Genomic DNA, 19,743 nt, shown 5'->3' on the forward strand with positions numbered 1-19,743 from the left:
CTCCAGATCTTTGGTAGGGGCAACACCAATATAATTAAGTCAATGATGACACTGGGAATTGCGCTTCCAAGCCAAAGGTGCTGGGCCGTGCCGCAGTGTCCAGGTAACAAAGAATCCCAGCCCTTCTGGACGGGAGTGCACATGAATATGGTGCCCCCAGCCCTTCTGGACGGGAGTGCACATGAATATGGTGCCAAAGATGATGCCGGCCAACCATGCGCAGTTGAGGCAGTGGGTAGCGATAAGTGTGTAGTTGAACCATTTGGCGTTTGCGTGCCACGGAAAGATGCGCGAGAGGAGGAGCAAGGCCGAGACCTTGGTGAAAAAGAGGCCGATATCGTAGACGTAGTATACTGCATATAACAATCTGAGGAAGATGAGCAGATCCTTTGCCTCGACAAACTGGGCGTGGCGACCGAGGCCATAATGGCCCATGGCAAATGCCAGTCCACATAGAGCGAGGATCGAGGGCTACCATTAAAATGAAGTTAGCACTTTGCATAGCTCGTAGTATGCGTTTCTTCCTCTTCATTCTCTTCTCTTCTCGTCTCTTTCATTTTTTTTCTTGGGGAGAGAAAAAGATCAATTACAAAATCACTTACCACTGCTGCTAAAGCAGCCCAATCATCCCACCACAGACGCTGAGTATGTCTGCCCGCGCCGCGTGCCGCATTGTTGCGGGTGAATCGCGACTAGAAACGAAGCGAGATAGCAAGGGCTGTAACGATAGTGACAACAATGAAGAAAGCCCTGATGCCTCCGGAAATGTCATCGTGCACCGCGGAATGCGGTAAGGAAGCGGATGAAGACATGGTGTAAGACAGAGCGGGAAGAAATCGTAACGAGGTACGACAATATTCGCTGAAAAGTGAGTCAAATTTGGGATGTTTGTCACCTTCAATCTTCAAGTGATGGGTTGATGTGAGATTTGGCCTCACTTAGATAGAATGGGATGCGAGACAGACAGCCCGCTAGCGGCAGGCAGATGGTCATGTCATTCCGCTTGAAAAGATATTGATCGGAGGCTAGCATCAATGGTGAACAACCACAGTAGCTTTTTTTATCACAAGGAGGGGGCGGAAACACTGTGTTTGTCTGCAGGATCGGCCATTTGCCATGTTTGATCAAGTCAAATGTCTTGATGGTTGGTTTATCTCCGGTGCTGACGTGCATAACAGTGGAGCGTATCGTGCGGGCTGTTTTCAAGTGAAGAATCACCACGCAGGCAATTGGGGTGGAACTAGCGCGAGCTTGGCCTAACCTCCGCATCGGCCTTTTCAGCGTTGACTGCGGCGCATACTGAATTGAATTGATCTGTCACGAAACGGCCCCCAAGCAAGGTTCCCCTCTTCTCTTCACCTGAATCGCTTTTTATTTGGAATGGCATCTCGATAACTCCACTTAAGTCATTTAGCCGAGGCCCGACCAAGCGGACCTTGGTGTCCCCGTTTGGATAAATTCGAAATAGCCTAATGGGCCGATGATCATCGAACCAACATCTGAATCTTGGATTCGATTTGCTCCACGGTTGTTTGATTCACGCCCCCACGGAAGACGGGGCCACCCGTGGATCCACACCGGAGTTGCTGCCTGATATGGCAGCTTGCACGAGATGCGGGCTTGCGGGGCGCCTTTCAATTTGGAAAGAGCCATTCTAGCCAGGGAAGTCTAAAAATCAGCCCACGAAGAATTTTGCTGGCCGCACCGCCGAGTCCTTATGGCAGATCTTTCAATAGGTTGGCCGAGCCACTGGTTGTGGTTAATTGTGTCTACCCGAGATACAGGAAATATCAAGAATTGAGTTTTGATATAAGACTCATCATCATTATCGAAACTTAGAGATGTTCTTGACAATGCTAAATAAGGTCTACTACAATGAAAGAGTACGAGAAGGACTAGTTGAGTATTTGATGAACTCTTAAGTCCACACCTTCTCGCAAGCCTAATATAATGGAAATGAACAACTTAAATAAATTCAGTGATTTAATGGCGTGACTAGACATCAATCAAATACGATTTTCTGTAACTTCACTCAGGTTTCAGCTAAAGCGCATCCAAAAGCCCAAAAGACAGTCGTCTGATTGATTCGAAATATCGGCTCACATGCCATGTCAAATATTTTGATGGCAATTGGCCCTTGGAGACTGGTAGTCTTGCCGATAGGTCTGCTGATACTGCGGATAAATACTGCCTGAAAGGGCCTTGGCTGCAATGATATTGTGGGAGAATGAGCAAAGTTTTGTTTATGCGCATAGCCTTCGTTGAAGCAGCAGATTCTGAGTACTCTTTCAACTGGGTATCACTCCAAGGCCAAGAAATAAAATTCATAATCGTCCTTTCTTTCGCTCAAATATTCTGTTCTTGTAATGGTAATCTGCAGAGATGCCTGAAGTTTAAAAATCATCAATAAGATGAATTCCACTGAAATAAGTAGACAGGGCTCTCAATATATCGAAAAGCAACTGGCAGTTAGCATACGTGCAGCGCGATGTCGTTGACGAGGAATATCCAGCGCGTACGGGTGTGACTTTGGCGGCCGCCGGTTTTAGACTGCTAAAGAAGTTGATGCTCGTTAGCTGGCCTTTCATGAGGTGTTCATATTGCTTAAGAGTAGATTCCTTCAATACAATGTGCCTAAATCTGCAATAAAGTCTCTCACCAATATTTGATGGCAGTAACAAAAGTGACCTCGCCAGGTTGGATGAGGAGTATGGCTGATTCTTTATGGATATATATTAACTGCAGTTCCGCTGCTCATTCTGAAATTTTGTCCATCAAGTGGACTCTACACTCTTTCGACGGGTAACTCTCCAGAGAAGCACCACCCACCGTCTCAACCAGCCAAAACAATTCAACATGGTCGCCAGAATCTCCTACAGTTCCCGTCATACCGCACGGCCCCTCCAGCCAGTTCCGCCTGGGAAGAAGCCTTCCGACCACTCTCGCATTAAGATAAAGTTGCGTTTCAGCGAAAGAATTGGACGCCGAGTAGCAAAGCAAAGCATTCCCTGCCCTCAAAAGACAGAGACACATCGCCGCCGTCGGCATTTGCTCAGCCGTAATGCCGCTGACTGCGAGGCGACTCGAGTCGATTGGATGCTCCGACTTCGCCCGATGCCACACCGAGTGTGCTAGGTCTCTCGCAGTGCATCTGGAGATTTTACCCGTACGGTCGCTCGATGCAACTCAATTTGTCTGGCTTCAGCTGCCAGACTCAGACTCTTGGTGACTTTTTTCCCAGGCCTGCGATATACAAAAGAAGCCGCTGTCTCGGTATGAACTCCTTCGTGCCTGTCTACATTGATTTATGTATCTTACACAAGCCTGCTTTGAATGGAAGTGCGACTGTCTTGAGGTCTTGCAATTGAGAATGAATAATATAGACGTGTGCCTGGCTGTAGCGACCCATGATATTCACGTTGAAATACGTAAACAGTCCCTTCTTCCATTTAACTAAAGATTTTTGACCCACAACGAAAATGAGAAATCTAAACAAATTCAATAACGAGGAAACATATCTTATACACATCCTTGCAATTTTTCTCTTCATACACTTCCTAGCTTTCCGTCCAGCAGCATACTCCAAAGCCAACCCGCAACTCACAGTGGCAGCGGCCCCTCAGTCACAATTGATGAAAGACGGTTCCTTTTCGCGCAGATGTAGGCTGAATGGCTAGATGCAAGAGGCTACGATAGCTCCCAATTAAGCCATTCGTGCAATCAGCACTTGCATCACCTCGTGCGAATAAACAATGAGCGCCAAGGTGGTCATCAAGCACATCGCATGAAAGCTAGGCCCCCAATGATGTGGAACTCCTAAAGCCTCCAATGGCTGCAACATGTAGATGACTAGCCCGAGTATGTTGCTTGCCAACAACTTCACAAATGCAGTAGCGAGGGGGGTCGGGAACGACGCTGGCCCTGCAAGAGCATGCATTGTTGGCATCAGCGCTAGCATGATGATGGACAGGATATCAAGAGAAGTACCGGAACGCGGCGTCGACTGTCTATTTCTCACTTGAAGATGACCTAGTGCAACTGCTGTCAAGCCAACAAGATAGCCGAGCTGTGTCCAAGACCAAATTGGTAGGAGGAAACCCGCTGCAGGCAGGGCAGTAGCCCATATTGAGATAGTCCCCGCGAGCTTGATAAGACCACTCTCACTTGCCAGTGGCTCGTCTGTGATGATCTCAATCACATAGCTCAGAGCTGCATACAGATAGCAGGATGCAATGCTGACAGCGAAGAGAAGGACAAGCACAGCTGTGGGTACCAGATCCAGGGAGGTCGGCAGATGGAAGAGAAGGAACTGAACTGCGTAGACCAAGAAATAGAGGAAGCCAACACTGGCGATGATGGCGCCGCAAAGGCAGCTGGGAAGGCGATTGGTATTCATTGGGGAGTGAGGAGGAGACTTGCTTTGAGAAGGAAGACGGCGGACTGGGTCTCAATATATAGGCTCGAAATCTTTCTCACTGCATTCGGTGCTCATCTCAAGCGTTGATCTCCGCGGAACGGTGACCCACCAACTAAACGCAGAAAACGCTCCGTTGAGTGAGCATGTGTGCTAGAGTTGGTGGATGAACCACTCAACTTGACGGGAGGCTTTGGATATTTGTATTGACTGACTATATCTCAGGCGCATAGAAACTTGAACTCAGTAATAGAGTCAACCCCAACTGTCCAGTGACTAATTTCATTCTCCGCATCATCTTGCTTTTTGCATATAATAAGCCCTGCAATATGCAACAGCTCATTGAGTTATCGCAAGAAATTGGTCAGCAGCAAATCGAGAATCGCTACCTCCGCGAATGTTACAAAGCACTCAAAATACTGCAAGAGAGCACGGCAGACATGATCATGGTACTTGACGAGCTTTTCGAGTCGCAGACACAGGAGTCCATGACTCCCATCTATACGAAAATCTTCCGGCTACAAGAAAAGACATGCCAGCTGACTACGCGCGTGGACAGAGCCCAGGAAGCATGCGAGGAACTATGTCCACTTCATATGTCATGCTCCGTTCACCAACAGCTAGAGCCCATCATACGAATGATCATTGACCAGAGAGCTCTAACTGCTCACGCAGCCGATTTTGATTGCGAGTCCCTGCCTTGAGGTTTTTGAAATATTGCAGGTATTGATGCAGGAGACAACGGTGGCAGGAGACTCGATCATTATGTATGGTAGAGAAATATGCTCTGAAATGCAGTGCAATGTATTCATGCTCTTTAATCCTCGAATCATCACTCAGCTTGGAGTGCGTCGGTTTCAAGAAGTTTCAGAGAGGGATAGGGTTCTTTTCCTGCTCTGTGGCTGCTACCCATAGATTGAGCAATTGATTGGTATTGGCTTATCTTTTGCTTGGGAATGAGCCATCCAATTGATAAACCCAATGAAATGCACACGAGCTATCTATTTGAATCCACTAGAATGTCTTGTTTAAACAGATGCGAGCAGTGAAAAAGCCAGTAGTAAACAGGCATTCAGTAAACAGGCATTCAGTAAATAGACGTTCAGTAAAGAGGCGTTCAGTAAACAGGCATTCGGTAAACAGGCATTCGGTAAACAGGCATTCAGTAAACAGACATTCAGTAAACAGGCATTCAGTAAACAGGCATTCGGTAAACAGGCATTCAGTAAACAGGCGTTCAGTAAACAGGCATTCAGTAAACAGACATTCGGTAAACAGGCATTCAGTAAACAGACATTCGGTAAACAGGCGTTCAGAAAACAGGCATTCGGTAAACAGGCGTTCAGTAAACAGGCGTTCAGTAAACAGGCGTTCAGTAAACAGGCGTTCAGTAAACAGGCGCTCAGCGAACAGCCGCTCAGCGAACAGATGCATTCGGTAAACCAACAACCATTTCCAACCACAAGAAAAATTCAGTCCAAAAAGGCGGGCCACCAATACCGATATTCTACGTTTATAAAGGGCCCAGGCTACCAGTCTCTATCACTATTCATTTCATTTTCCTCAACTTTCATCCCAACTCTCATCCTACCAATGGCTATGCATCCGAAAAACGAACTTTTGACCACCTTGTCTTGGCCGGACTACCCCGAAGAACTTGTCACCGCCGATGAATCGTCTTCGCAGTCAACGAACGAAAATGCTCCATCCGAAAATACCGATGACTATGACTTTGTCATTTCCGATGAAGCTACCACTGAATACTCGTCGAGCGTGCCAGACTCGACCGGGCGGGACTGGTCCAGTGGGCAGAACGAGGAGGTAAGACAACCATCTATTCCAGTTCCGCATGACCGAAACTGACCTCTTTTTAGCTTGGCCAATTATGGCCAATCAAAGCTATTGCCGTACGTCGCGTCAAAGAGGAGGGATCATACACTCTCAACTACTTGGTGCTGTGGGGGTCTTGGGAGGAAGAGCCACCCCGAAAGGAGCACTCCATTGGGACGAGTATCCCATTGAAACAAGTGGCCGTGAAAGAAGTTGTTCATATTTAGAGCCGAGTAGCTAGGCTCGTTTCATTCGCAGATGCTTTCCATGAGACAGATGATGTCCCGTCGATTAGAGTATATATCAGCAAAATACCAATTGTTGTCCATTTAGATATGTTGTCAGGAGCCGGGAACGATTTGAAGCTATTTGATCGTCGCTACCAGGGCTTATTACAGATATATACTCACCATTCAATGGGTCAGAGCGCTCGGTTGATATCGTAGAAACTAATTTCGTTATTCAATTTTCAATCTGGCAAGGCCCATTTAAACGTTGGGAGCAACAACTTGAGGGCGAGAAAAGATTTGAGTCTCATGAGCAAAGCCACAAATTTGACAGCAAAATATTTCGCAGGTCCACTTAAAGCAGAGGATGCATCAGCAGTCCGTCGCTAGTCCGGTCGTGTTTTTTTGAGTCGGGGATGGAATTTCCGTAGGACGCACAACGGCCAGAGTTCGAGTGGTGGACGAAGTGGTCGTCACTCTCTCGGTGGTGTTTCGGCCAACTGTGCACTCACTCCCGACTTGGAGAGAAGCGTCGATTGTACAACTGGCCGTCTGGCCTTGCAGGTTTTGGAACCGTATCAGACCAGTATCATCGAGTTGAACGGTCGCGACCGAGCTTCTGTTCCCGGCATCATGGCCACAGATCGAGACGTTCATGAAGCGCGGCCCGTCCGCCACTCCTGATTTCACTGTTGGCGAGTGGCTTATTAGCAATAATCCAGGATGCATGGGGATGCTTTCTCACAGTCACATGTTTTTCCTTTGAGATTCCCAATTGGATCCGAGGTGCCCGTACAATCCCAGTTGTCAACTGAATAGATACGGCATTTTCCATCGACATCGTAAAGCTGAAATCGGCCCGCAAGGGTCAGGGGTAAGCCGACAGTGAAGAGATAAGGAACGAAACGCATGGTGCTAGACTTGATGGGTAAGACTGAATGTGCGATGCTCGCTTTTATGTTCTCTTCAGGTAATACAGGCTACGAGACTTGGAAGGCCTAACATGATTAATGGCGTGTTCCCAACTTCCAGTTCAACCCGCAATTTTGACCCGATCGCTGGAGCCTCATCTTCTATCTGGCATCAATATATCAACATTCCTTGCCTCCAGATTTCTAAATATTGTGCTTGATTTGCAGACTAAGGCCCCATGGAATATTGCTCACGAGGTCAGAAGTCATGTTTGTTTTTTGCGCTCCAATTGCTGAGCTCACTATCTTCATTCACCTCATGTCCACTGTTTTTCCGAACCCTATTGAGTGGGTCAGAAGATATCAAAGGTTTTGTTCTCCATTCTTTTAATCTAGAGATACTAGAATCAGGCTTACCTACAAGTTAAATTGGCTGGCAGGCGCTATTGTATTCTTATCATGAGATAATCGTACCTAGGGTCCGGCAATATTGCGGTATTGGTGTATTTTAATGGATGGCATTCTACCCATCAAAAAAGAAGCGTGCGATGTTGTGTTTTTAAGATTTAGATGAGCGTTGCGTCACCCTGTATATGTTGATAGCGGCCAGGTCGAGGATGCCAAAATTCACGATTTTAAAAGCAGTCAAATTGAGCATTTCCAAGTTATGCTTGGCAACTGTTCCACCCTGGATCGGTTTAATCGGTGATTAGGTGTTGAAGTCCACCGAGACGTTTACTCAACGTTGGAAGACCGCACCTTGCAATATAAAATTGACTTTCTTGATCACTGTCTTGGCAAACATTCAGTTTTTGCAAAGCCCGACTGCAAAAAAAAAAAAACATATATATAAGCGCTCAAATTGCGCTGCTACCATGCATCCATGAATCAGATTCGATTTCCCGCATATTTGAACCCCCACGATGTTCTACAAGATGTCCTCGCCTATGGATCGGAAGCACTGTCAAAGCCCAGAACCATTGATCGATTGTCCAAACAAAAAGCCGCGCGAATTGTATGAGGATGGAGAAGCCTCATTCCCGAAAGCGAAGGTGCTTGACGGGAGCCCCAGTAAAATGCCCCAGGTGAGTGTCCTGTCATGGGAAATCAGCTATTCTTTCACACGTACTGATGACTGCAGCAATCCCAGCCCGTTGGCGCTCTGACGGTGCAGATAAGACAACTACTGGAACTCGATGGGCCCCTTGCGGCACAAGGCCTCAATCTTCTCGGTTTCTACTTAGCTATGTGGGAGTGTTATATTGTGAAGTCCGCCCAGGGTCTGCGTCTGGTGAATGAAAACAGCAAGCTTCAAGCCTCGTATGACTGGCTCATCTATGAGAGGGATCTTCTCACACAACAGCTGCGGGAGATGGAGCTGATTCTGGAGGATCGAAGGAAGAAGGCAATTCACCTGCAGCATACGATGCTGGATTGTATGCCTTCAGGTCTTATGATATCCGCTCATCCTCAAGAGTAGCGATCTGGGACGAATCACGGATGTGATTATATTATGGCTGGCCGCCCTCATATAGTGGCTGTCACAAGCAGCAAAGTTGGCAAAAGATAAGCATATGAGTCTTTATACGTTCTCGAAACTATCAGTGCTGCCTTTTACATTTGTTTGAAATTAGAAGTGACAAACGTATCGCACAACAGAGTTGATTGTCCAGCCCCCGTGGAGATTACCAAATTTGGTAGGACCGATTGATCGGGGAATTCTCTATTGAAACCTATATTCAAGTACCTGCGAATCATTGGTATGGTTTGGCTACCAGAACAAGTTCTTCCCCCAATCATGCGTGGTTCAGATTTGTTGCGAGATGCGAGTAAGACTCAGACTCAGAGAATGGTATGTAATCACGTGAGAAGATCCGCGGGCCTACAAAATCCCCGTTTCGAAGGGTTACGGGAGTAGCGGTATCCCATACGGTATCCCACAGCACCCGCCTGAAGAATGGCATGTCTTGACTCCACGCTGAAGCGCCACATAAAGAGGTCACTGCAACATGCTCTCGCTTTCCTCGACCTACGGTTTATTGCTAAAGGACTCCTAGCCAGTGAAAGGGATATGCGATCTTGATTAGGCCGCATAGTTCTTTCCCTGAATGTGACAGTTCAAACAAGCGAAAAGCTGACGATGGCCCGTAAACCCCCAAGGAGAGTACTCTGGTATCTATCAAGCTTCCTATACGTTCTCAATATCCTCATTTGAGAGCCATTTTCGAACTTGATTTGTGCGTCAATTTAAAGGCCCTCATGGTATAACATGCATAAATGACAAGGGAAGAATATTGATTAATGGTACGACGCAGGCGACACTTGCTGTTAAAATCATTAGCAGATGTCAAGGGCGAAGAATGAATATCACGTCCGGAAACGCTATTATCCTCAATAATTCTGTGAAATTTTCCAGAAGTGGAAATAAATAATACATGACCATCATTTGATCCTAGCAGATACGTGAGATTTGATCTTCAATTTTCGTTAAATTGCATTGCAGCCTTGCATGATTCTCCACGGTTCATCCTAAATATGAATTGAGCTATCATTCAATAGTTTCCGACACCCTGTTCCCAAACCGTGGCAAGAGTCAGAATCGCTGGAGGGATCTCCAATCTCATCGGCTTCTCTCAACCTTGCAGTCCTTGCACTGCTTTTCCTTGTCATTAAAGCTGCTGACCGGCGCATCCTTGCCCACTGTGGCCGTTTCTTTCTTGCCGGTCGAAGGCGAGTCATTCAAGCGCGAATTACGATGGGACGTTAGAATAGGACAAGGGAAGTGGGAGGCCTAATAATTAGCATATTTTACTCAAGTATCATCTGAAGATGACATACCATTTGATGGGAAACAAAATTCCAGAACCCCGGCTCGTCTGCTGAAACAATGTGTACTTCGCCAGTTTCACGAATGCGAATCCCGACGCACACATCAGCATGGCAGAGGGCGCTGTATTCGAGAGCTTTCTTTATGAGTCCTGCTCTGCGGCGGCATCTTTTTTGACGCACTAGTTTTCTGGATTTCGATTGTGTAGCAAGTGTGCTCTCGCTTGCGGTCATTTCAGATCGTGCAAAGGTGGGTGATATTTTGATGCGATGCTGGAACTCGAAAGCTCAAATTTAAAGCAGCAGACTACACGTCATTTAAGAAAGCGGTATGAAATTTCTTCATTTACCAATAAAACTCATGGGTTCCCTCAAAGTTCAGCTTGGTCAAATGGCACAGCTATTGACCTAACTTTGAAGGCCGCTCTTCGAAGAAATGCGTCGCGGGGACTAAACAGAACGCAATCTTGGATCTGTTCCACTTCACCAGTTGAACAAACACCCATCTTCTAAAACATTGGCTTGCAATAAACTTTAAAAACTTCCAAGCTTCCATGGGATATTCATTTGTCATCGGGTCAAATAAAAAAGTCACGCATGGCATCCTAGTAAAATGCTGATGCCAGATGTAGCTAGCTCCAGCAAGATTTGGTATCGACTCGATGCTGTACTGTTATGTGCCGCTCAAGTAGCGGCTTCATCCCCGCCTATTGAGATGAGCGGTGTATGACTCGCAATTCAAGGTTGAACCGCAGTGCACACCTGATCATCATCAATTACCATTCCCACTATTAATACCAAGCGATCGATAAAGAGGCCAGAAGAGAAGCTTTGGATTCCAATGGCAACTGAATTCTTACCTAGAAGATAGTCTTTCACAGTACGCTGCTCCGTTGATATTGGCAGACCTCGATAGCGCTATTATATTGTTGGAGTTTAGGTAGCATGTGCATGATAGCTGTGAGAAGATCGCAGAGAATGCAAAGAGGGCTTCACATCATACAATGTTCGCATTGGTTCCTTCTTGTATCTTTGCAACGTTGACATAAACCCCCGTAGAGCTAGACAAGGAAGAAATGCGCAACGCCAATCTATATGTTGTTTCCCCCATACAGTGATAGCTTTCCTCCAGCGTAAAAAGGGAACGTGACCCAGCGACAAATACTGCACAGGGTCCTAGGATAAAGACAATGTCTGAAAATTAATCCTAAGGTTGAGAAAACGGATTTGAGAAATTCTTTTACATAAATGAAGAAAGAGGGCCTTCAACTTAACCTAGATATATTGATGTTGGGGTAATTGATTCTCTGCGCCTGGCGTGCATTTTCTGTCGCGCGTCCACCGCTCGTCAGACGGTCTTTTTTTCTGCCGTCCTTTTTTCTGCCGTCCTTTTTTCTGCCGTCCTTTTTTCTGCCGTCCTTTTTTCTGCCGTCCTTTTTTCTGCCGTCCTTTTTTCTGCCGTCCTTTTTTCTGCCGTCTTTTTTTCTGCCGTCTTTTTTTCTGCTATTTTTTTGCCGTCTTTTTTCTCCTGTAGGGAAATAGCAAAGAACATGCAAAGCCACAAAATATCGAGAAATTGATAAACAATGACCTTCTCGCCTGTCGAAAGCCTCCCTGGGAATATTCCGGTTAAAGAGCTGAAGCGGGCTGCTGCCAGATTGCCCTGATATTACAGCAATGTGGCCAGCTGGTCATGGTACCTGGTGTTGCAAGCCTACAACGGGTGCACAGAAATGGAAACCTTTCCGAGCTACTACGCTGCAACAAAGGTATAATTCACCATGCTCTCCGTTGGTGTGCAAACGATTGTTTTTCCGCGAAATAAGCAACAGCTTCTTAATAAATTTTGAGCGATAACTTTATTTTACTTTTTCCAAGTTTGCTTCTTTCGTACTTAGACAAAGCCCGTATGCCGGTTCCATCAGCCTTGTAAATGGCAGTATTGATTGTCATTAGACAGTCGTTCAAAATTTATGGACGCTGCCCCTTTTCTAAAACCATGACCCTTAAGTCATGTGGTATCCTCCCCAGAGCGTTTAAGCTTGGCGATAACGGCGACGACGGGGCCAGTGCAAACTTGCACTCGATGATTAGACAGGTCATCGGAGAGCCTTTGGGCAATAATAGAGGGTTCCTCAATATGGTGATTAGATGTTCGGCGGTCTGTCAGCTGGCCCGTACAACAAGGCGGCAGCCGAATGTGAGAATGCCGCTGCAAATAAACCCTAGATCGCCAGGATAGCGTTCAAGGAGAGTTTCCCACGCTGAACTGATAAAAGGAGAAGCAGAGTTACGCAGAGGCGGAAGGGAAGAGTCAAATATCTTAAATTGAATAGAAGTGTTGGGACGCGGGGCTGGCCAGCTGGTTGGCGGCGATAGCGTTTGGATTATATCAAGGCAGGCTGTGGCGTGGTCCTAACTCGCTGGTTTCACTTTGCAGCTTATCATAAATGGTCGTTACTGCATTTAGAGCAAACGTGCCTACGGTGACAAGTTCGCCAGTGGCAACCAGCAGAAGAGTTGAACTTTTCACAAATGACACAATCGTTATTTGGGGCGGCGGTTGAGCGCGTTGATCGTGTGGTTGGGGTAGTTGGTGCCGTCTTTGCTGGGAGTACGTTGTCGGGGCGTAAGTAGGAGCTTTCGAGAGCTTTCCCGATTTCCCAGTCGCCAAGAGAAACGGTGAGGTCGCCTTTATCGACGACCATCTGGTTGTGGTCTAAGGACATTTGCAGGATACACTCCTGCCACTTATATGCCCTAGCAAGGTCACAAATACGGCGGTGAAAAAGAACTATTCCACTGATGCATAGTAAGTGCTTGGCAGCAAAGAAATCACACCAAATAGCAATGTAATTACTGAAGCAGTGGGCCCACAGGGATGCGGCTTTTTCCCCAGTCCTTGATTAGAACCACCTTGCGGAATTGCAGGCCAGACGAAGTGGACTTTAAGTCGGAGGGATCGCCATCTGGTGCCGTGGCTTTGAACTCGGGGCTGCGAAGTTTTATGAGGTCCTTCTTTGGGCGGAAGGTGTGTTCGAAAACGGCTATAATGGCAGCACGGTCGAGACCGGGCAAGCGGGGGAGGACTGGCAAAACAAGAGATGGGACCCTACCGTCGTCGAAGTCCTCGTCTGTGGTGAGATCTATAGGTGGGCGCTTACGCTGCCCGTCACCCGCAACAAGGGAAGCAGACACGGTGGACATGAATGAATCGCGTTGGGTATCAGAGAGGGAATTCCAAATATACTCCGGTGGGTAGAACGAGGAGCCCAAGGTGGTCTGTCCCCTAGGACTAGGACTGGGGCCTCGGAACTATGTCGCACTATTCAACATTGTAAGAGGAACTCTTGAAAGAAGAAATCGCTGCGAAGAGAGCCCAACTCTCCTTCGAAGCGGCGATATTCCGCTTCGAAGGAGAGGATATACGAAAATATCTGTGTGCGATTACAAGCACGGAATATCATGGACCCGACGCAATTGGGGGGGGGGGGGGCTCTCCGCAACAATCCCGAATAGAACATATCATCTTTTGAAACCCCCCCCCCCTCCCCGTTGACTCCTATCTCCTGCTCCTGTCCCTCCACTCTCCCTCCCTGTCACAACCCATCCATCCTCGTCAAGTCTGTCCAAAAAGCATGACTTCTCATAAAAGACCAAGGCAGGTTACCCTCTCTTCTGAGGAAACTCATTCCGATGATCCCTTGGATGACACGGATAGTGAGTGGGAGAGGATCACAGAAGACCCTGTCAAGCGAGTCGCGTTTGAAAGAAAGTGCATTGAAGATGAGCTCACCGATCAGAAACGAGTAATTCTATTGCAAGAAAGTCCCAGCAGAAGGAGTCACTGTCGTTTCTGGGACTGTGTTCCCAGGAAGTTGAATGGAGAACCCAATATCAGGTCTGCTTTTCGTTTCAATGTTAAAGACCTTTCCGGTCGATACTATGGTAAGTCCTCACAGTCCCGAAAAAATCTACCTTGAATCTCACCAATAGTAGAACCGAACAAGTACTATCATGTGTCATGCATGGAGCAAATATTTCCCGACCTGAGTTCCCTGGTAGAGCGGGAGGTTTTGCATATGGAAGGCGGGGTCACCCAGCTGACCTCAGCCTGCTGGCAGATATCACAGTTTCACAATGCCATTGAAGATTGGTTCCGCTTTAAGGGCCGTACCTTCGAAGTGGACATATACGATCGATTCCGAAGAGCACATGCCAAGTGGGACCGGAAAGACAGCACAGTGGAGATCAACCATCAACTCGGGGATCATGAGGGTAGTCGTCAGGATTGTGAGAAGTGTGAAGAAGTGCCGGATGAACCACTGAGAAAAGATTACTTTCCTGAAGAGCCTCGCAGTAGCCTACTGAGTGAAGTTCTGGCCTCCGTGGTTGGCGTGGGACACTTGGATGGATTAGATGGAGATTCGAATGCTCGCCGTTGTAAGAAGATTCGGCGCAGCTAGTACTGCTATAATTTGTCGATCATATTGTTGCTCTGATATTATGACTATGAATCGTTTTTAGATGTCTCGGCTACGAGTGATCATTCTTTTCTCAAAATCAACAATTGTGCGATCAGAGATTGGCATGTTGTTTACGCTTTACCTCGCTTTGTAAGACACAGCTAAAGAGAAAGAACAAAAGGCACATCTAATATTTATGATAGTTGTAGGCCAAGAGATGGTAAAGGTAAACAGGAGACAGTTCCATGCACTCTTTCCGCATGGTTCAGCAGTCCCGATTTTGACATCAGCTTTTCGCCGCAAACATGGCACTGGCAGTGCATATCATTCGGGAACGGCTTGATATGCCGGTTGACAAAGTGCCGACTGAGAGAACCAGGGTTCTTGTACATTCTCAGACGCTCATTTTCGGGCAGCCCAGCATTACCAAGGCAAATAAAGCAGATCGTTGGTCTTTCCTTTTCGTTTTTGACGCAGACAGAAGCGATGGCTTGAGAAAAAGTATCGTCTCTCTCTTCTGGAAGGGTAAAATTCTGCCTCTTAGGCACGGGGGCAGCAGCGGGTACATCAACTGCATCGAGCGGGCGTTTCTGCGGTGGAGGACGCGAGGGAGCACCTTCTTCCGCATCACAGACAGCAATCACCGCATTGATTGCAGCAATTCGGCGTTCGGTTTCTTTTTCGACTGTCTTCCCTGGCATAGTCAAGACACTGTCGATAAGCGTCATATGCTGTGGTGTCATATAGCCTGTACGCTGCAACGCACCCATAACTTCTTCATCAACAACCTTTCCGGCAAGTTGCCGCTCGCTGTCTATCACTGGCTGCTCCTCTTTGTACCGCTCTAAGTTCTCGCGAATCAAGCGGTGCTTTTGCCTTCTCTTCTCATTTCTCAACTGCCTCACTGAGTGCTGAAACAGGTCCTCTGCGCGATCGTATTTCTGGCACAATTTCTCCACGTTTTTCTTTTGAGTTCTCCACCGCTTGTGAATTCTTCGGAAACCCTGAGTTGCAGGACTCTTCTGCGGGGGATCATCCCCAAATTCCCGCTGAAATGCGGCCTGCGCATTTTCGTACGTACGCTTCTTGACATCTCGGATCCGTGAGCGCGCCTGCTTCCTCTCTTCCAAGGAATGCACATGAGGAATGTCATTGATACAGCTCGAGTCCTCTAGCCGGTATGGTCTCCGAGGATCAATGGACCGACTCATTGAACAGGCAAACCGCATGAGTTGCTTCTGGGCGGGCAGGCCCCTTACAATTGCCTGAGTGTCCACATGAATACCCACGCTGTAGTGCCGAACAAAGGTGTCAATACTTGCATGCTGCAGCATAACGTTCTGTAACTCATTCGATACATCCGCTGATTGGGGGATTCCATTAGCCACCTAGTTATATAATGCGGAATTTGTGACTCACGACTATCATTAAATGCTTTCGCTGCGCCGTATCGAAGGCAATACGGCTTCGCGACTTCTTCAAAGCCTGTGATCTCACCACCTCGTTTCATTCGGTAGCTTAGCCATCCTTTATTAAGACTCTTTTCCAGCGCTATCCGAATTCCGTCCGGTTCTCGTAGTGCGTGACAGAAAACATGTCGATCGAGGATTTCATCCTTGAGCTTCAATTCCTGCTGTCCAAGTCCACTGAGGACCCGAAGACTGTATAATTTCTCTGGACAGTTCATCACCGGGCCGTCTTTGGACAGACTTTTAAACGCGCCAATCCTAAATAGCATGCCCAGCAGGAAAACATGAGGACTGAGGACCAAGGTAGGGTCGAAGATAATTTCCGGGATCGGGAATGTGTTCCTAATTGAAATGATCAGCAAAATGGCGGAGACAATGACGTGACTGAAGAAGGATAGGAAGGAGGAAGGAATGACTTTTCAAGGGGATATTCTCACGATTCTTTCTCGCCGAGAAATGACTTTGTGAATTCTGGCCTCAGGTAGATAAAAAGTCTGGGGCGTCCTCCATCCGGATCCCGGATTAACGTCAACTTTAGATCCTGGAAGCGAAGTTGTAGCAACGCTCCGGGCCGACTACCGGTAATAGCCGCTAGCTGGCAGAATAGGAGGAGTTGGATCCGGTACCAGCCACAAGGGAAAGTCATTTCTGTGGTGGACAGGATTACTCGGGCGAATTCAGCCACGTCCTCGACATACATGGTCGCTTTGGGGCGCTTCTTGAGGGAAAGCTTTTTGTCCGTGGCCACTATCGCGAGCACCTATGGAACGTCAGCGGGGTACAATCGATGCCGGTTCTGAAACTCAACCATGATCTTACATCGCGGACCTTGACCTGGATATCCTTGCTGAGACCGTGTCCAACCTCGGCCGTGTATATCAGATGCCACCACTTCCAGAATGCGTCAAGTGTGCTTTTTTTGTTCACTCCTGCGGTGCGACGTCCATCCTTTCCCCGTCGCTGGTCACAGCGCCAGGAGAAGAGGGCTTTAAGGAAGCGGACCGTCTGCTCTGTATCAGAGAGCCAGGAAAGACATTCTACCGGATCACGGTTTGTGCCTCGGCAAAACCTGCGAAAAAACATCAGCGAACCAGGCCATGTAAACGGCTTGCTCTAGTGGTATCCTACCTGTCCCAGAAATCCTGCGTCTCATCCAACCGCTCTTGAGTTTTCGGACTGTAACGTTTCTGTCGGAGCTTGGAGACATCTAGAGACTCGGCTTCTCGAAGGTAGTGTTCTGGTGAAAGTTGCTCCTCTTCATCATCTAGCGCCAGCTCATCCTCAGACTCAAGCTCAGCTTCGGATTCGCTGCTGGTGTCGAGGTCGCTGGCTGCAGTGGAGGAATCAGAGTCGGAGGCGTTGTTCGAGAAGACATCTGGCAGAACTGAGCTGGCGTCGCTGTCGTCGTCAGCTGGAACTGGGGACGGCGAGGCAGGCATGGCAGCGGATTACAGTGCGTGACAGAGGCGGCAAGAGGACTACAGAGACCTGCTGAAGCACGAGAGGGGGGGGTGGTCGAGGCTGATATTATTTCAGTTTGGACGAGTCATCTGTTGGAAACTCGGGCTTGGAGCTGGAAAAGCTGCTGGAAAGCGAGCGAGGACTGCCGGTCGGGGACCATGCTTGGGGGTATTTATGGAAACTCAGAGAATCAGAACGGTCAACAGGGGAGCCAAAAATGGCTCCCCTCCCACCTTGACTGGGAGTATGAGCGAACATGGGACCCTGCGGCGGCGGCTGCAGCACGAATGGACATGGGCTGGAACGATGGGTCAGGCACCAGGAACAGCCGACAGGACGCTCGGGTGGCATTAGATGGTGAGGCCGTGGTCTTTGGCACACGTGACGCCAAGACCGCCCACGGTGAGCGGGCGGCTTAAAACGGCGTCAAAGGCCGCCGTTTCTGGCCTCCAATTCACCGTGTCATCGCTATTTGGAGTAATATTAGTAGTAGTAGCTATAGCTATAATAGTCTTTATAGCCTTTATCTACTAGGTATTAATATCTATAATCTTTAGGATAGATATAATATAATAAGCCTTCTCTATATAGTCTAAGAAGGTAATACTAATCTTTAAGGCCTTTCTAATAAGCTTATATTATAGCTTAGGGGTTAACTTCTAATAGAGAAGTTTTATATGTTTCTTATAGAGAATAATAATATTATTAGCTAATTAGGTAAATTTAGTAAGGAAGACTATGAATTTCTCTGTTTTTTTATATAAAGTTTTTTGAAGTTAAATTTAGTATAGTCCTAATAGACTAGGTCTCTATAGATCTACTTTAGGTAGTCTAAGATATTATTATTATTATTATTTAGAAGAGGTATAATCTAATTATATAGGTCTTATATAGATTAGGGGTTAAGAAATAATCTATATTTATATATAGTTTTAATTCTATAGTAGTATACTAATTATAGAACTTTATATTAGTTCTATTTTTATTAGTAAACAATAGGGAGTTAGTAAACTTATAGGTCTTTACTTTAGTTCTCTTAGATATTAGTATCTCTAGTTAGGGAATATTATATATATTATTAAGGGCCTATCGAAGTTTATCTCTCTCTTATTTAGCTTCTTAATACTATTAAAAATACTATTTTAAAAGATCCTAGAGTTAAGTAATATCTATATAATTCTACTTATAGATATTAATCTTCTTATAAACTATATTTAGCTTATCTACTATATCTTTCTAAATATTAAATAAATATCTATATTAATATAGATCCTTCTATAGGTACTCCTATAGATCCTTAGATTAACTAAACTTAATAAAATTATTCTTTAGGTCTAGTTTAGGGATATCTAGATAAATAAAGATAAATAATCTCTAATTCTTCTTTAGGCTTAGAAAGTTAAGCTCCTCTATATTATTAGATTATCTATAACTACTATTACTATTAGTAGGCTCTTTAGATTTAGTTCTATATATCAGTATCTTATAGATAGTAGGGGTTTTATAAACTATAGTAATTTATTTATTTAAGAAATATAAAATAGGTAAAATATAATCTAATTAGCTAAGATATACTTCTAAATAGATATAGATCTATACAGCTTTAAGTAATATAAAATAATCTTTGTTATAATATAAGAACTAGAAAACAGAAGAACTTTCGTACGATTTAACTAAAGTATTAAAGATAAGGAAAAAGGAAAGAGGGGAGTTAGGCTCCTACGCGTTATTATATAGGAGAATCAGACGGATATAGGATTATGTGATCTGTTATGTGATCCCGTAACCTCGCAACCTCGACATTAGTATTAACTCGGTATCGGTTCGTTACACTAACTATGCCTTTTTATTTTATGTGTGACAATCTTTGACACATACGAAAGAATTTTGTATCGTAGACCAAATACTGCATCTAGATTCAAGGCACCTGGAATTCTTGTACTAGACTGGGGTGCAGGTTGATCGTTTTCTCCTAGGAAGCTCAGAGCACCATATAAAGTGAGTGGAGATCGCTCGCGGTACGATTTTGTGACCCAATTGTATTCCAAATATGTCAGAAGCAGCGAATTGAGTCAAACCCTAAACGTCATTTACAGGCTTGAGGTATGTCTTCGCCACTGAAAATTAGCCATATTTGTA

The 19,743-nt window shown here is 46.2% G+C and overlaps 12 protein-coding genes across 12 annotated transcripts; 7 read left to right on the forward strand and 5 right to left on the reverse strand.

Annotated features, from left to right (window-relative positions):
• Positions 1-39: 39 nt before the first annotated feature.
• On the reverse strand, positions 40-435 carry N7478_010290 (uncharacterized protein; the record flags this gene model as incomplete). The annotated part of the gene is made up of 1 exon (XM_056926504.1): positions 40-435. The coding sequence occupies one exon, from the start codon at positions 433-435 to the stop codon at positions 40-42; it is 396 nt and encodes a 131-aa protein (XP_056775874.1).
• A 2,421-nt stretch (positions 436-2,856) lies between these two features.
• N7478_010291 (uncharacterized protein) lies at positions 2,857-3,135 on the forward strand (the record flags this gene model as incomplete). The annotated part of the gene is made up of 1 exon (XM_056926505.1): positions 2,857-3,135. The coding sequence occupies one exon, from the start codon at positions 2,857-2,859 to the stop codon at positions 3,133-3,135; it is 279 nt and encodes a 92-aa protein (XP_056775875.1).
• Positions 3,136-3,703: 568 nt separating this feature from the next.
• On the reverse strand, positions 3,704-4,396 carry N7478_010292 (uncharacterized protein; the record flags this gene model as incomplete). Its single annotated transcript, XM_056926506.1, has 1 exon — positions 3,704-4,396. The coding sequence occupies one exon, from the start codon at positions 4,394-4,396 to the stop codon at positions 3,704-3,706; it is 693 nt and encodes a 230-aa protein (XP_056775876.1).
• A 347-nt stretch (positions 4,397-4,743) lies between these two features.
• On the forward strand, positions 4,744-5,118 carry N7478_010293 (uncharacterized protein; the record flags this gene model as incomplete). Its single annotated transcript, XM_056926507.1, has 1 exon — positions 4,744-5,118. One exon carries the CDS (start codon positions 4,744-4,746, stop codon positions 5,116-5,118), a length of 375 nt encoding a protein of 124 aa, XP_056775877.1.
• Positions 5,119-6,007: 889 nt separating this feature from the next.
• N7478_010294 (uncharacterized protein) lies at positions 6,008-6,471 on the forward strand (the record flags this gene model as incomplete). Its single annotated transcript, XM_056926508.1, has 2 exons — positions 6,008-6,235; positions 6,289-6,471. 2 exons carry the CDS (start codon positions 6,008-6,010, stop codon positions 6,469-6,471), a joined length of 411 nt encoding a protein of 136 aa, XP_056775878.1.
• A 372-nt stretch (positions 6,472-6,843) lies between these two features.
• On the reverse strand, positions 6,844-7,382 carry N7478_010295 (uncharacterized protein; the record flags this gene model as incomplete). The annotated part of the gene is made up of 2 exons (XM_056926509.1): positions 6,844-7,160; positions 7,217-7,382. 2 exons carry the CDS (start codon positions 7,380-7,382, stop codon positions 6,844-6,846), a joined length of 483 nt encoding a protein of 160 aa, XP_056775879.1.
• Positions 7,383-8,317: 935 nt separating this feature from the next.
• Positions 8,318-8,862, forward strand: N7478_010296 (uncharacterized protein; the record flags this gene model as incomplete). Its single annotated transcript, XM_056926510.1, has 2 exons — positions 8,318-8,467; positions 8,533-8,862. The coding sequence occupies 2 exons, from the start codon at positions 8,318-8,320 to the stop codon at positions 8,860-8,862; spliced, it is 480 nt and encodes a 159-aa protein (XP_056775880.1).
• Positions 8,863-10,002: 1,140 nt separating this feature from the next.
• Positions 10,003-10,442, reverse strand: N7478_010297 (uncharacterized protein; the record flags this gene model as incomplete). The annotated part of the gene is made up of 2 exons (XM_056926511.1): positions 10,003-10,173; positions 10,221-10,442. 2 exons carry the CDS (start codon positions 10,440-10,442, stop codon positions 10,003-10,005), a joined length of 393 nt encoding a protein of 130 aa, XP_056775881.1.
• Positions 10,443-12,743: 2,301 nt separating this feature from the next.
• On the forward strand, positions 12,744-13,421 carry N7478_010298 (uncharacterized protein; the record flags this gene model as incomplete). The annotated part of the gene is made up of 2 exons (XM_056926512.1): positions 12,744-12,837; positions 13,162-13,421. 2 exons carry the CDS (start codon positions 12,744-12,746, stop codon positions 13,419-13,421), a joined length of 354 nt encoding a protein of 117 aa, XP_056775882.1.
• Positions 13,422-13,846: 425 nt separating this feature from the next.
• On the forward strand, positions 13,847-14,674 carry N7478_010299 (uncharacterized protein; the record flags this gene model as incomplete). Its single annotated transcript, XM_056926513.1, has 2 exons — positions 13,847-14,156; positions 14,208-14,674. 2 exons carry the CDS (start codon positions 13,847-13,849, stop codon positions 14,672-14,674), a joined length of 777 nt encoding a protein of 258 aa, XP_056775883.1.
• Positions 14,675-14,868: 194 nt separating this feature from the next.
• N7478_010300 (uncharacterized protein) lies at positions 14,869-17,582 on the reverse strand (the record flags this gene model as incomplete). The annotated part of the gene is made up of 5 exons (XM_056926514.1): positions 14,869-16,037; positions 16,094-16,485; positions 16,581-16,903; positions 16,963-17,212; positions 17,272-17,582. The coding sequence occupies 5 exons, from the start codon at positions 17,580-17,582 to the stop codon at positions 14,869-14,871; spliced, it is 2,445 nt and encodes an 814-aa protein (XP_056775884.1).
• A 180-nt stretch (positions 17,583-17,762) lies between these two features.
• N7478_010301 (uncharacterized protein) lies at positions 17,763-18,548 on the forward strand (the record flags this gene model as incomplete). The annotated part of the gene is made up of 2 exons (XM_056926515.1): positions 17,763-18,006; positions 18,535-18,548. The coding sequence occupies 2 exons, from the start codon at positions 17,763-17,765 to the stop codon at positions 18,546-18,548; spliced, it is 258 nt and encodes an 85-aa protein (XP_056775885.1).
• Positions 18,549-19,743: the final 1,195 nt, after the last annotated feature.

The sequence above is a fragment of the Penicillium angulare genome, assembly GCF_028827245.1.
Source record: "Penicillium angulare strain IBT 27051 chromosome Unknown utg000007l_segment0_segment0, whole genome shotgun sequence".
Lineage (NCBI taxonomy): Eukaryota > Fungi > Ascomycota > Eurotiomycetes > Eurotiales > Aspergillaceae > Penicillium > Penicillium angulare.